We start from the raw sequence: 15,929 nt of genomic DNA, 5'->3' as shown, positions 1-15,929 counted from the left end.
CTATGGGGTTGTGGCGCTCACCTTGCTTAGGGCCGAGGGAGCCGGTGTTTGTCCACAGACAGCTTTACAGCTCATGTGGCCAGCACAACCAAACCGCTACTGGTGCCCGGAGGACTGTGACAAGTGCCAGAGCGCACGGAAACACCGTTTACCTTCCCACCACAGTGGTACCTATTTATCTACTTGCACTGGCATGCTTTTGAACTGCTTGGTTGGCAGGAGCTGGATAGAGATATATAAGACTGTACTGTAAGTAAACAAATTATATAGAACTGATAGAACTATTGTTTCATTTGAATGCGACATTTAAACCATACATCTGCTTTATTCAAGCAAATGCAGAGCTTTACTTGAAAATTATTCTTACTGGGACGCTTGTAAATATTTTAAGACAGGATAGCCTAAGGCATACGCTTTCCTCACGCAGTTTAGATTTTAAGTGAGCGGGGTGGAGAGAGAAGGTACTGAGAACTGTTCACGTGTGCCCCCAAATAAAGAATGGCTTCCAAGCAGTCTTCAAACCCAGCCCTACTTCAGGACGCTTTGTAATTTTAAGGTTTCAGTGACATCCTGTTGCATGTTGTTCTGTTGCATTCCACAGAACAAATACTGCAAACAGAGGTTTCATATCAACCAACATTTGCCTTCAGAAGACAATACTTCACAACTAAGAAAGGAGGGAGCTCATCTGAAAGATATCAAGTGATGTCCGCGCACGTGTGAATCGTTGCTCAATTTATGCATCAGCATAAAGGACCATCTCACCCCTTGTATGCTGAGCCAATCGCTACAGTCTGCAAGAAAGGGCATCTGGAAGGTGCCATCTTACCAGGAGGTCCATTCCACATGATGTCGGAATCGGGCCATCAGTGTGGCAGCACTACCCGTTTGAAACTCCCTCATGTTACATCTCAGAAAGGCAACATCTCTATTGCCTTATGGCATCTGTTGAAGACCTTCCTTTTTCAACAGTTAGAGAAGGACCGTATTTACTCGAGTCTAATGCACCATTGAGTCTAACGTGCACCTCAATTTTCAGAACCTTGAAACCCAAAAAAGTATTTGCTGGTGAATTTAAATGTGCCACTGAATCTAATGCGCATCTTAATTTTCGCAACGAAATTTGTCCAAAAAGGGGGAACGTTAGAGTCAAGTAAATGCAGTATATTCTAGTTAGAATCTGTAGGAGATGTGAAATTATATCTATCTATCTATATCTATATGCACAGGCAACCCCCAATTTGTGGGGGGGGGGGGCTGCATTCTGGGTCATTGCACATGATAGCAGAGTGCACATAAGCCCGCTCTGCCCCTCCTATTCCAGCTTTTCTGGCCACTTCCAGGTTGCTGCGATGCGCACATACATGAGCATAAATCAGTTGTTGCCTCTAATTGTTTTAACTGTTTTTAAATATGTGCAATTCTTTTTAATTTTTTTATATACAGTGGTACCTCGGGTTACATACGCTTCAGGTTACATACACTTCAGGTTACAGACTCCGCTAACTCAGAAATAGTGCTTCAGGTTAAGAACTTTGCTTCAGGATGAGAACAGAAATCGTGCTCTGGCGGCGCGGCGGCAGCAGGAGGCCCCATTAGCTAAAGTGGTGTTTCAGGTTAAGAACAGTTTCAGGTTAAGAACAGACCTCCGGAACGAATTAAGTTCTTAACCCGAGGTACCACTGTACACAATTTTTATATATGTTTTATTGTGTTGGGAAACTGCTTTGAGATGCTTCATAAGAAGCAATGCATAAATGAAAACATCATAATATGTAATCATAATATACAATCGTTTTTTATGGGGAAATGTTACTAGAAGGTGGTATTTCTTCATTCTTTTATCTATGGTTCCTACAAGAGCTTTTCCCGTCTTGCAAACACTGTGATATTGCAATATGCTCATGAGAAATAAAACACCTTCGGCGTTGAATTGCAACTTATGCCATTTATAGGATTGCATTTGCAAAGACAAGTAAACATAGGATGATATAGAGGAGAGACGTCACCCCTGCTAATAAACTGAGCATCTCAGGGGCTGAACGGGAGAGGCAGAGCAACAATGCAACCTGTGAACACACAACCACACGCACTTACTTTCAGACGTCTGGTCCAACTATAAAAGGTTCCATATAAATATACTGCTCTTAGAGCTAATATATGCCAATCTTGCACAAACAACCACAACATCTATGTTTATACTACTAGCCCAGATATTGTGGCTGTTTGTGCAAGCTTGGTAATTGGATATGCAAACACGGCACCTTCAATTTCGGTCTGTTTTGCTGACTCTCATGTATCATCTTGCCAAACATCTTGTGCACACTTTGCATAGATATTTGTGTAACTAATTACTTTGCGATCATTCCAACAGAGGCAAAGATGAGACCAGCTGTGTGTTCACGAGACAGCCTTAGGAACCCAGGAAGCTGTTGGACCACTGACTGGCAGCAGCTCCCCAAGTTTTCAGACCCAGGACTTTCCCAGCCCTACCTGGAGCTGCTGGGGTTTGAGCCTGGGACCTTCTACATGCAAAGAAGATGCTCTACCAATAGGCCATTGGAGGGTGGCACTCCCTGTCTTTCTGGGATAACATTGTGGCAAGGGGGAGCCCCCCCATCCTGTTCCCGTGTGTCGCTTCCATGCCCCCTGCCAGAAATAACTCTGCTCCAAATGCCAGTTGCTAGGGGACTGAAGAAGCAACGAGAAAGGACACTCTGGCCCCATGCACCAGCCAAAGAAACAAGACCTCACTAATAATAATATTTATCCTGCCCATCTGGCCAGGTCTCCTCAGCCTCTCTGGGCGGCTCCCAACCGAATATTAAAAACATGATAAAACATCAAACATTAAAAACTTCCCTGAACAGGGCTGCTTTCAGATGTTTTCTAAAAGTCAGGTAGTTGTTTATTTGTTTATTTCCTTGACATCTGATGGGAGGGCGTTCCACAGGGTGGGTGCCACTACCGAGAAGGCCCTCTGCCTGGTTCCCTGTAACCTCACAGTGAGGGAACTGCCAGAAGGCCCTCGGAGCTGGACCTCAGTGTCCGAGATGAACAATGGGGGTGGAGACTCTCCTTCAGGTATACTGGGCCGATCTTACCCTTTCCTGAATCATGGGACCAACTGCTACTCAGGCAAGAACAACCCACAAAGGGCAATCAGCCTGACTGAATATAAATGTTTGTAGCTCATCACTTTGTTCCAGCTTCAAAGAGCTGAATCTCCCTCCTCTACCTTCTTCCCGACTTTCCTTTTCCATTGTGGGTTTTGCCTGTTTAGTTTGTAAACCTGATGGCAGGACTCTTTTTCATTATAGTTATATCACTATATAGCTTCTGGTGTATGCTGAAGACGCACCTCTTTGCCCTGGCTTTTGTCAAGAGGTGTCTATTTTTAGGACCCATCTTATTGTTTGTTTTGAACTGTTTTTGCTATTGTGTTTTAATATTATGTTACCCACCCTGGGACCTTTGGGTGAAGGGCTGGTAAATTAATAAATAATAATAATAATAATAGTGGTGCTAGTAGTAGTAGTAGTAGTAGTAAATGTGGTGAGCCACTTTAGGAGACAATAACTGTTAAATAGTGGGTAGACATAGCAGACGACGCAGCGATTCTTCAAACAGCTCTTGTTTATTCACAGGCCATTCACAAGAGAACTGAACTGAAGGGCTCAGTCAGCCTGCTTTTATAGAGCTTCAGTACCACGTTACTGTAACAACTTTCTAAAACTATCCAATCACTGAACGTCACTTTCGATCCTTCATTTGCATAACTATCTACAGTATCCCCCTGCTGGCCCAGGGTGAGAACTTCAGTACATAACAATAACTATCTGAAAAGAGTTATAAATGTATACCTCTTATTTAATGGTTTAATTATTTAACTATTTAAATGTGTACCTCTTGTTTGTGAAATGCCTAAAAACTGAATAAAAAATTAGGCTCTGAACAAAAACAGAACCTGCCCAACAGACCAAGATTTCAACTTAGTAAAAACTGTGCATCTGATCTACGATACTTGAGATACATATTTTAGGACCAATAGCAGACTGCATGGCAGGTCAGCATTGCTTCAGGAAGGAGCCCCAGGAAGGAGAGGGGTAAGGTGAGCATGGTGCAAACACCCTAGATTTACTCCGCTGACAGTGTTTGCACTGTGCCAGTCTCCTTACCCTCCTCGCCTTCACTTTCTCAGTAATCAGCAGGAGCAACACGGCTGTGAGGAGGTCAAGTGAGCACTGCTGTCCCACCGTTGCCATCCGCTACTCCTGAGGACGCATCATACACTTTTAACTTTTTAAATATTATATTTCGAAATTGTTGCTCACCCCAATACCCTGGAACCTTATGGTAAAGGCCAGACAGGCAACAAATAAATGAACAAAACCATTAAATAAATAATCACATAAAAGGAGGGTGTGATTGTGTTAGCTCCACACACATTTGCATGATCCTGTCCATCATTCTCCATGAGTTGCAGGATGATTGCATGGAGCAGGGATATCCCCCTGCACTTGTGGAGGTTCCCTGCATGCTCTAGAACCCCAGAAAAATCACATTGATGTGGCATCAGAACACCTGCAGAGGGCTTTAAAAGTTAAACTGAAGGAGGTGGAGGTGGAGCAGAATTAGAAATCAGCAAGCCAAAACGCACAAAATGAAATAAATGAGTTTCAAAGCATTTAAGAGAAAGAAGCGGAATAACACAAACAAAAAATAATTGTCAAAGTCCCATAAAGTGGCAGAAGATTAAAAAACATGAAAATGCAAGAGAGGAAGAGATATGGTGCTGAACTAGCAAGGAACAAACAGAAGAATATAAAGACCTGCAGAAGAATAGAGAGGAGGAGAGCATTCCTAGAATCTTAGAATTGTAGAGGCTGGAAGGGACCCTAAGGATCATCTAGCCCAACCCCCTGCAATGCAGGAATATGCAGTTGTCCCATATGGGGATCAAACCTGCGACCCTGATGTTATCAGTACCATGATCTAACCAACTGAGCTATGCAGAGGAATAGTTAGTTGGTGGTCTCTGATTATAATTTTTATGTGTTTTTATTATATATATAGATACTGCTGCAAACAGCTTTGAGTTTTTTATGCTATAAAGGTAAAGGGACCCCTGACCATTAGGTCCAGTCGTGGCCGACTCTGGGGTTGCGGCGCTCATCTTGCTTTATTGGCCGAGGGAGCCGGCGTACAGCTCATGTGGCCAGCATGACTAAGCCGCTTCTGGCAAACCAGAGCAGCGCACGGAAACACCGTTTACCTTCCCGCCGGAGTGGTACCTATTTATTTACTTGCGTATTTTCGAACGTATTTATCTACTTGCGTATTTTCGACGTATTTTCGAACTGCTAGGTTGGCAGTATAAATATCTTTATAAATAAAATATTTTTATAAATAAAATATAATTGTTGATGGGAAAGACTTGCAATCAAGAAAGATCCTAGGGGTTAATAGGGCTCAAGAGCAGATAGCATTGGGCTGGTTGGAAAAACAGCTTGACCCGTCGCTATAAGGCACCTTTTGAGGTTGCTTGAGACACACTTTGTAAGTCCAGGCCCCAGAGTTCCCTTTCCCCCTTATAAAAGGCCAGCCTGGGAAACAGACAATGCTTTTGAGGCCTCCCTCTACTGGTTTGCATCAAGGAGACCACACAACTTGTTCGCCAGGTTTCTGCCACTGAAACGCATCCTGGGGCTTTCAAGTCATAACCAACATCTGACCGAAGGACTCCCACAGGAAGCAGGGATGAGAAAGCATTGCTCTTGGACTCAACACCAGCATCTGATGTGGAATTTCCAGAGGTGAAAGGCTCTCATGCTTCCTTTACTGCTTGACTCATCTCCTTCACCCACAAACCACGATTCACGAAAGTTTAAAGGGGGGGGGGGAGAGAAACGGGGAGAAAAGCAGCCACTTCTTGAAAGCTACTGCTTTTTATTATTAAACCTACACAGGGGGAAAAAATCCAGCCTTTAAGAAAGAAAAGCTCCCATGCCGACATGACGCATGTCACTGCACGCCGTGAGTCAGCCTGGGAAATTGTATAATGCGTTTGTTTTCCTGTAGTTAGTTATAGTCCTGGGCAAACAGCAGGCCTGGAGGGGGAAACCCTCAGTGAGAGAGATCAAAGGGAGTCCTCCTTACCATATGCACACACTTTTGGAACTTTCCTACCCTGGTGACCAATAATTTTACTCTACAGCAATAATGGATTAGCGCTCCCTGCTCTAGCCTCCAAAGAGTGGGACCGAGTGCTGGAAGACGAGCATCCACAATCACGAAACTCCTTCCAAGCTAAACAACTCACTTCTTCCATCATCCTTTTTCGTCAAGAAAAACACCAACCAAACTCAATTTGTTATTCATCCGGTTTCCTAAATGCAGAAGGCGCAATGCAAAATAAAATCAAAGGGCATGCCAATCAATCAGTTACGCCGTACGAAAGTCACATTAAGTCAAAGGGGAAGGAAGGTTCCTCGTCCCGTTTCGCAACGAACGCTGAGCAGCGTCGGGCAACTGGCAAGATTGGAGTCAGGATCCAGCCCGTGCTTTCCGAGCCTCCAACCAAGCCTGGTGCAAATGTGTGCATGAAAAGGCTTTGGGTGAACCAGGTCTCGAGGAGGGTCTCTCTAGTATCTGGCCTAATAAGCCCTCTTTGAGTGCTCAGCTATAAGATATAACAGCAGTGTCTGTGCAGTTGGGTCAAGCCAGACACCTGTGAAAATAGAGCCACTCATCTGTCTTACTGTTCACTCGAGTCCAAGGCATCTCTCCCAGCCTGCCTTCAGCCAGCCTGCCCAAGACGGATCTCTCTTTCTCTTTTTTCTCCCTTCTTCTTCCCAGCACACCTAGTTAAAAACACTCTTTTCCTGTCAGCTCACACCCAGTTACCCTAGCAACCTTCCAAATCTCCAGTCTCTGTTCACACCTCAGGGCAGCAGGGAAGGGCAGTTCTCTTGCATTCCCAGTAGCCCTCAGTTAATGTCCTGGTCGTTTTTTTGCATAGGCTAGCCCAGGAATTCCTCTGCATGTTATATTTCTCTCTTCACATTTCAAATAATCAAAATCTTTCTATTCTAATCTTTCTGCCAGGTCCACAAACTGGCACAACATACATCGAAATATGTCAATCCTTGATTCTTAGACCAAGGCTGAGTTCACCCTATGTGTGCTTCTCAGCTGCCACCTTAAGGGATAGTTTGCATGTGTGAAACAGCCATTGTGGATCAACAACCATCACAGACAGAGCTTTCAAATTGCTTTGCATCTTCTCAAACAATGACAGTCTGAAAAGGTTGAGTTTACACATTCAGATATGAGAATTATGGGATGAGATGCCACGCAATTGTTCCAGCCACTCGCGCAATTATTGGCTCTTGTCTTTTTCCACACACACATACACACACACACACACACACACACACACACACAGCTCAGGCTGGGGTCTTTCCTCAGTCACTCACCTTCCTGAGTGTTCCTGGAGGACCTGGTAGACACTGATCTGGAATGTTTCATTATCAAAACGTTCTCGGATATAGTCCTTGTAAATCCGAAACTCAGCAGCAGTCACTGTTTCACCCTCGGGGATTCTGGAGAGGTCAAACCGGAACTCACGGCGATGGCTGCGCTGGTGATAGAACTCCTTGTCATGCTCCACTGCAAAAACAAAACACACACTTAATGGCACCCGTACATTTTGGGCGAACCATAAAACATCCTACTTCTATATGAGCAGAGTGGTATATGTCTGAATGTGGACACAGACAATGGGGGAGGGCACAGTAGGGTATGGTTGGGTAGGGATTCTACCAACAGTATAGAGACCCACTACTCTTGCAGAAAAATATTTAAGAGGGTGCACATCTGGTATACAGACATGCTTGCTGTACGAGGAGTGTGCACTCCAGCTCTCCAGCAGTGTTAAGAAACTGAGATATGAAAGCTAGGAGCTAAATGGCACCTTAAACCTAGGTTATAGGCACTACAATGGAATTTCTAGGCATGCTTTTTTAATAACAGGAATACAAAGCTGAAAAAGAATGAACTGCAGTTAAAACCTTATATTCATTTTTCACATGGTCTAGTCCTCATCTAAGACTGCAAAAAAAACCAAAGCCATACTTCTCCTGCCTGCCCCCATAATATGAGGGTCCCTTCTCCAGTAGTCAGAGAGTGGCTGGAAGCGGGGAGGCAGTGGCAGTTTTAATGTGAAGCCTTAGGTGCAATACTGCTCCCAGAGCTCAGAAACTGCTTGCATTAATGAAATTCCCTGTCCCAAAAAGTGCCTAGAACAATGGAAACGCTGCTCTCCAGCCTGCATAGAAGTCGGCACATCTCTTTAAGCACCAGTAAGATACATTCAGTACATGGGAATATAGTTAACAACCGGTCTACCACCCATAGGAAGTCTTATGCTCAACTTGTAGAGGCTCCCCACATGATTTAGAACCCTGGAGGGTGATTAGAAGAAGTTGCCCACTTCAAATTTCTCCACCAACCTAGATGGCTTTAAAAGAGGACTGGACCAATTCATGGAGGAGAGGCCTGTCAAAGGCTACTTGATGTCTCCGCTCTGCTCCCCACAGTTGGAGGCAGTAGTGCTTCTGAATACCAGCTGCAGGAAACCACAGGAGGATGGAGGGCTCCTGAGCTTGTGTCCAGCTTGTGGGTTTTCCACTGGCATCTGGTGCTGGGCTAAGTGGGCCATTGGCTTAATCCAACAGGCTCTCACTGAGAGCAACAGGCATAGTGAAACAGAGGGAAGCTCCCCACCTTTTCACATGAGCAGACACCCAAACAAAGGAATCCAGTTTAGATGGTATGTTCCATGGAGGACCTTACGGTCTTCAAACAAAACACCTTGGAGGTCCTGGGCCACAGAGAAGTTAGGCTGGCCTCAACCAGAGCCATGGCTTTTTCAGCTGTGGCTCCGATCTGGTGAAACGCTCTGTCACAAGAGACTAGGGCCCTGCGGGACTTGACATCTTTCCGCAGGGCCTGCAAGACAGAGCTGTTCCACCAGGCCTTTGGCCAAGACACAGCCTGACCCCCTCCTTTAGTAATTCTTCACAGAACTCTAGCCCAATGGTTGCCATTAATTTGATTTGAACTGATTTTATAATGAATTGATTTTAGAATGCTGTATTATTTTACTGTTGTTAGCCGCTCTGAGCCCAGCTTTGGCTGGGGAAGGCGGGATATAAATTATTATTATTTTTATTATTTTGCCAAGGCACAGGTATCAATGTATGACTAGGTTGCTTTTACCCAGGAGGGGGCAAAGCTGGAGCACCAACCAGAGTTGATAAAAAGCACATCTGGGCACAGATGCCCCAGGGCTGCACCTAAACAGCTCTCCCGGGCTGTGAAATTGAATGCAACCCCATCAAGAGCAGGCCAAGCACAGCCTCTGAAGTCAAATGACTCAAGGACCATCAGCACTTCCAGCCTGTCTGGACTGAGTTTGCTCGTTAGTTTCATCCACATGCACATTAATGGCTCCAGGTGCATCTGAGTAAGAATTACTTACTGACACAGACATCCGCCTGCTGTCCAAACACCTTTACAAAGATCATGGAGTTACTGAAGAGGCAAGGAAGCAAGCGCTAGACAGCAGACTGAGGTAAGGAAACAAGTGCTAAGAACAAACAGAAATATATGCCTAACGAGCCTGTCTTTTAGCAGGGCTGCCATGGGCAGCTGCATGACCTCTGTGACTCATGTACCAGGGTCCGTTGCTCCCAATGACCCTATAATAGTTGAGTCACCCTTCAGCGGTGGTAAACTTGAAGGGCACATTACAGATCTTAGTAATACCTTTGAATCATCTGACGTTGGCTCTGTGGCTGTCTAGTTCCCATCCTCTGCAAAGGATACTCGCACAGAATAAAAGCTTATCGCGAGCATCAGCCTCTCTAATGAAGAGTTAGCTGGACTCATTTATTCAAGGCTAAATTAACCATTATGTAAACATGCCATAGGATGGCACCAACATCTCTCAGTTACAACCCTTACAGTTTGCTTCTTATCATTTCATGGATCTTGTTGTTTCTGCCTCTTGGTTGTGCAGTCTGCTCCTGAGAACCTTCATAGGAACATAGGAAGCTGCCTTATACACACAGTCAGCCCATGGCTCCATCTAGTTTAGTATTGTCTACACTGACTGGCAGCACCTCTCCAGGGTTTCAGGCAGGGGTCTCTCCCAGCCCCAGTTGGAAATGTGAGCAATTGACCCTGGGACCTTCTGTACCCAAAGGTGATGCTCTGCTACTGAGCTATAGCCCTTCCCTCCATGTTGCACCCCTACATACATTAAATATCACTTTCTCCCTCCCATAGTAACTGGTTTGCATTTTCACTGTCCCCCACCCCGCAAATCACCACCACCTTTTGTTTGCTCTGCATTTGCAAAAAGAAAAAAAAACCCAAACGTTTTATTTTCTTTATTAAAATATTTCTAATCAGCCTTTCCACTGCAAAAATGGACTGCACCCCACCCATCCCACCAAGGCAGCTAACAGTTAAATCATAAAACCCAACAAAATATCATGCCATTAAACTGAATTAAAAACAGCAGCAAATGCAGAACAGCCTAAAAGGCCGCAATGGCTCGCATGACAAAAACAAAGGGAAAGAAAATGGCCAACATGTGCTTCCTTCATCCATGGATGTGCAAAATTAGACTTAAAAAGCAAAAGGTCAGAGGTCTATGGCTGCGCCATTCCAGGCAGTCTTTTTCTGTTAACTGGGTGTACTTGTTACTTGTTTGTTACGGAGAATGCAACTGTTCTTCCTCCAAGCTGTGCTTGATGAAGTTTACACATTCTAACCACAGAGCTTTGTTGCTGGGCTGATATACCTCTCTTCCCATCCACCCCAACACAACCTCGGCCACAGCTGTGGAGCGGTGTCTGAAATGGGGCTGCGAGTCTCTGGCACCACCAGGTCATTGCCTGGGCATCGTCACTGAGATCTCCGACCTTCCCTCATCCCAGTGCCACTTTCAACAGTACTTTCAAAGGTGTGATTATAAATTACTGTTCTTGTTTGAAGTCTATCAGACGGGTTGCCCTCAAACCAAGCCACTAATGGCTAGGTTCTAGCTCCACTGTCGGAGACGGTTTGCTTCTGAATCGTAGTTGCTAGAAACGCTTCCAAAGCCTTGCTCCTGTTTTTAGGAATGGTGGCATTAAAAAAAACCCCAACCTAATAAGGGAATGATCTAGTCTCACCATAGAGGCAGAAGTGTACATGGATGAGCCGGTCTCTCCACCTCAACTTGGAACATGAGTAACCTGCATTGTGTAGAGATGGAAGACCAACTGAAGATGAACAGCTTTTCTGTTTCCTGTAAATGCCCACCGTGCTCCTTAACGCTGAAGGGGAGCAGGGGAAGAGCCCTATATCAAACTGCAGCCAAACTGGAACTAGATCAAATTGCTAATAATTTTTTGTTGGCTTCAAAACTGATCACCCTGCTGCCCCAGATAACAGGGGGGAAACAACAACAGAAAAGAAAACCTATTCCTATCTTTTAATTGCACATTTCTAGAAGTAGGGCAGGTTTCATTTGTGACAGTAACTCTGGAATAAGCAACATGAAGTAACAAGATGTGGTCACCAACTTTGAAACCATCTTAAAAAGCAGAGACATCACCTTGCCAATAAAGGCCCGTAATGATGTATGGAAGTAAGAGCTGGACCATAAAGAAGGCTGATCGCCGAAGAATTGATGCTTTTGAATTATGGTGTTGTTAGGAAAGACTGAGGGAACAAGGAGAAGGGGACGACAGAGGACGAGATGGTTGGATAGTGTTCTCGAAGCTACCAGCATGAGTTTGACCAAACTGTGGGAGGCAGTGGAAGACAGGAGTGCCTGGCGTGCTCTGGTCCACGGGGTCACAAAGAGTCGGACACGACTAAACTACTAAACAACAACAACAAGGGGCTAAGACAAGTCCATGGGAGGTAATGCAATCCATGACTCCCAGTCGCAAGGCCTACCTACATGCTGCCTCCAAGTTCAAAGGCAGCAAGCAAACCAGTGCTACTGTGCAGTCATGCTCCTGCCTCTGGGCGACCTATAGGTTTCTGGTTGGCTAATCCTGCCCCAGATAGGCCTTTGGGTATGATCCAATAGGGCTCTTCTCAAGGGCAAGGATGCAACCTTATCCATGCGGCATCAGATCATCATTAAACAAGGTAATCATTTTTTAAAAAATGATGCAACCATTTGCATGAACATGCAGATGGCATGAAGAGGAAAAACACGTTAGGCTTCAGAATAGCTGCCTCCCTTCCCCTGCTCAGCTTCCCTCACCCCATTCTTTAATTTGACTCAGGACGTATTGCTCAAAGAACTTTCAGGATGCAACTCTCGATTGTACCACTCGCATGTACCCACGGGAAAACTTCTTATCGTACTCTCCTGCCAGCTTTCCCGTCTGCTAAAGCAGCAACACCAATTTACAGGCAGGGCTGGGAAGATTCATTATTAAAGCCTTTGAAGATTAAATGAGCTATGCACAATGCAAGCACATTTTTATTCAAAGTGAAATGGCCTCACCAGTTTCCTCCCAGCTATTCCCAGAAAACAAATAACCCACAGCTAAATTGACATAGGAAGCTGCCTTTTAGAAGGTCGTAACATTCGTCTGCCTGGCCTGGTACTGTCAACTCTGTCTGGTAGCAGCTCAGACTAGAGCAGCCATGTGCCTTCCTTCACAGAGGACTATCCTCTATTTGAAGGCATCCTCTATCTGCTCAGTCCATGTTGCATTTTAAAGAAATGCTCCCCCCCCAAAAAAAAACCCCAGAAAGGGAGCACAAAGGGCTTTGAACTTGCCCATAAATACCGTATTTTTTTGCTGTATAAGACTTACTTTTTCCCTCCTAAAAAGTAAGGGGAAATGTGTGTGCATCTTATGGAGCGAATGCAGGCTGCGCAGCTATCACAGAAGCCAGAACAGCAAGAGGGAGATTCTGAGATTCAAAATATATATTTTTTTCTTGTTTTCCTCCTCCAAAAACTAGGTGCATCTTGTGGTCTGGTGCGTCTTATAGAGTGAAAAATATGGTGGTTAGCACCTGGGCAGCTGGGCAACTAACTTAGCAGGCAACCGCTCACCTGCTCTGTGACCTGCCCCCCGCTGTGGTAAGAACATACAAGAGACCCATGCTGAATCAGGCCAGTGGCCCATCTACACAGTATCCTGTTCTCACAGTAGCCAGCTAGATGCATGTAGGAAGTCAACAAACAGGACCCGAGTTCAGCAGCATTCTTCCCAACCAAGAAACTAGTGTTCAGAGCTTTCACCTCCATGAGTTTTGTCCAATCCTCTTTTTAACCCATCCAATTCATGGTAAGATGTATTGCAATTCTATTTAAATGTGCACAAACACACACACACACACACACACACACACACACGCGTTTATGCAAATCTGTGCCCTCTATTTGGTGTGGTGCATTTTCTTTCTTTCTTTTTTTGGCGGATGCAAAAATAGGCTCCAAGTTCCCCTGCCATCCAAAGTAAGGTGGCTGGTGACCAGAGACAGGGTCTTGTCAGTCACAGCACCCTTCCCAGAGAAATTCACTTCCAGCTTTCTTTCAAGTGCCATGGGAAATACAGTGGTACCTCAGGTTACAGACACTTCAGGTTACATATGCTTCAGGTTACAGACTCCGCTAACCCAGAAATAGTACCTCAGGTTAAGAACTTTGCTTCAGGATGAGAACAGAAATTGCGCAGCGGTGGCAGGAGGCCCCATTAGCTAAAGTGGTACCTCAGGTTAAGAACAGTTTCAGGTTGAGAACGGACCTCCAGAACGAATTAAGTTCTTAATCCGAGGTACCACTATACCTTCATTTGCCCAGGGATTTTTATCTGCCTGAATTTAGAGAGGTGGTTTTGGACTTATTGCTGCGGACTTCCAGGACACTTGACCTGGGGGCCATCAACATCCATGGGCCTGCCTCGTTTATGTCATCAGAACGACAACTGCATTGGGATGAATGGTGAGATACTCTGTTCTCAGCTGTGCAAAGAAAATTTTTATATATGGCAAATATTGTTAATTACTTGGCACACGAATTGTAAACAGTTATCCTGGCCTGTCTGCTTATGACACCTTCTTGACATTTAAACAGAACGTTTTAATGTGCAAAGCCCTTTTTGGTTTTAGGTCATGGTCCAATGAGATGATTAATGTGCTCCTATTCATGTGTAACAGCCCAGCTTCCCAGCAGCCCTCCCTCATACTGCACAATGCTGTTTCAATTCAGTGGCATTTGAAATACAGATTATGGCAGAGCGAGGGGGAATCCTCCATGCGAAATTATGCTATAAATTCCATGTACGCCTCGGGATGACAGATCGTCTCTTGCTCATACTTACAACCAACCTGTGAGACAGATCGCTATTATTCCTAGCTGTTGACTTCTGCGTAGGCCTGGCTGAACGTCAAAAATCCATTTTCATAACATATTTTGGTAGTTGCTGGTACGATCCGTCATGAGCAATTATATGTAGGCACAGAAAGTCTAGGCTGCTAATGACTAGACAGCTTCCTAATTGCAAAACATTTGGAACTGGCTCGTAAATAAGCCCACAATAACTGTTGGCCTATAAACAATTGCAGTGCTTCACCTGTTCTTGCATACCTAGTTCAGGCATTAGAATCTTTAATTCAATTTTATTTTTTAAAGCTACTTTTCTGGCTACTTGGAGGTGACCCTTTTAAGCTACACGCAACGTTTGCAAACTGGGCTCAGGGCTACCGGGTCACACAAAAAAACCCCACACGTTGCTATTCTTGCTAAGCATGTTCCAACTGGCGCTGCAGTTGTTTACTACAGGTTTGTTAGGTGCCTGGGGCCAGGGGAGAGCTGAACCCAGCGGTCAGACTCTGGCGCCTTGGCTTCTGCACCATGAGCTTTTGTTGTTTAGTTGTTTAGTCATGTCCGACTCTTCGTGACCCCATGGACCAGAGCACACCAGGGACTTCTGTCCTCCACTGCCTCCCGCAGTTTGGTCAAACTCATGCTGGTAGTTTCGAGAACACTATCCAACCATCTCGTCCTCTGTCGTCCCCTCCTTCTTGTGCCCTCCATCTTTCCCAACATCAGGGTCTTTTCCAGGGAGTCTTCTCTTCTCATGAGGTGGCCAAGGTATTGGAGTCTCAGCTTCAGGATCCGTCCTTCCAGTGAGCACTCAGGGCTGATTTCCTTCAGAATGGAGAGGTTTGATCTTCTTGCAGTTCATGGGACTCTCAAGAGTCTCCCTCCAGCACCATAATTCAAAAGCGTCAATTCTTCAGCGATCAGCCTTCTTTATGGTCCAGCTCTCACTTCCATACGTCACTACTGGGAGAACCATAGCTTTTACTATACAGACCTTTGTTGGCAAGCTGATGTCTCTACTTTTTAAGATGCTGTCTAGGTTTGCACCCTGCTCCAAATGCAAACCTATCAGATCTTCGCTTCATGGGTGCCATCTAGGCTGTGGTGCCAGCAGGAGAGGCTGGGGTGGTGAGGTGGAGCTGAGGAGTTACAGACACACACAAACCAGCAACAACAGCACTACAGGTTACCTGGATGGGTCAGGGCCAGGATGGCAATGAGGCTGTACCAGCATTGTGGTGAGGTTGGCACTGGCAGAGCCAAATGAGCACTCTTGTGGGTACAGCCTCAACCTCGCTGCTGGCCACCCCATCCTTTTCTGTTGTTTGAACACAAAGCTCCTGCTGTCTCTGATTGCTGAATATGACTCTGGGACACAACTGCTGTTGTGTTTTAACTCTCCACCTGCACTAGGGATGGAGGAGAATCCTGTTCGGGACACGGTTTTCAGCAAGCCAGCTGCACTTGCTTCTTCGTAATTATTCAGATTTCACTTCTGCAAATTTTGCGATAC

The 15,929-nt window shown here is 45.3% G+C and overlaps 1 protein-coding gene across 2 annotated transcripts in view; it reads right to left on the bottom strand.

The window, feature by feature from the left end:
* Window positions 1-15,929, bottom strand: part of BMP7 (bone morphogenetic protein 7) — an 80,996-nt gene that overhangs the window by 16,545 nt on the left and 48,522 nt on the right. For both annotated transcript variants that reach the window (XM_081011399.1, XM_081011400.1), the window contains exon 2: window positions 7,479-7,671. In XM_081011399.1, coding sequence (XP_080867525.1) covers window positions 7,479-7,671 — 193 coding nt within the window. The remainder of the gene's footprint in view (window positions 1-7,478; window positions 7,672-15,929) is intronic.

Source organism: Podarcis pityusensis, assembly GCF_964106645.2.
Source record: "Podarcis pityusensis genome assembly, chromosome: 6".
Lineage (NCBI taxonomy): Eukaryota > Metazoa > Chordata > Lepidosauria > Squamata > Lacertidae > Podarcis > Podarcis pityusensis.
This window is presented reverse-complemented; position numbering and strand designations above follow the sequence as displayed.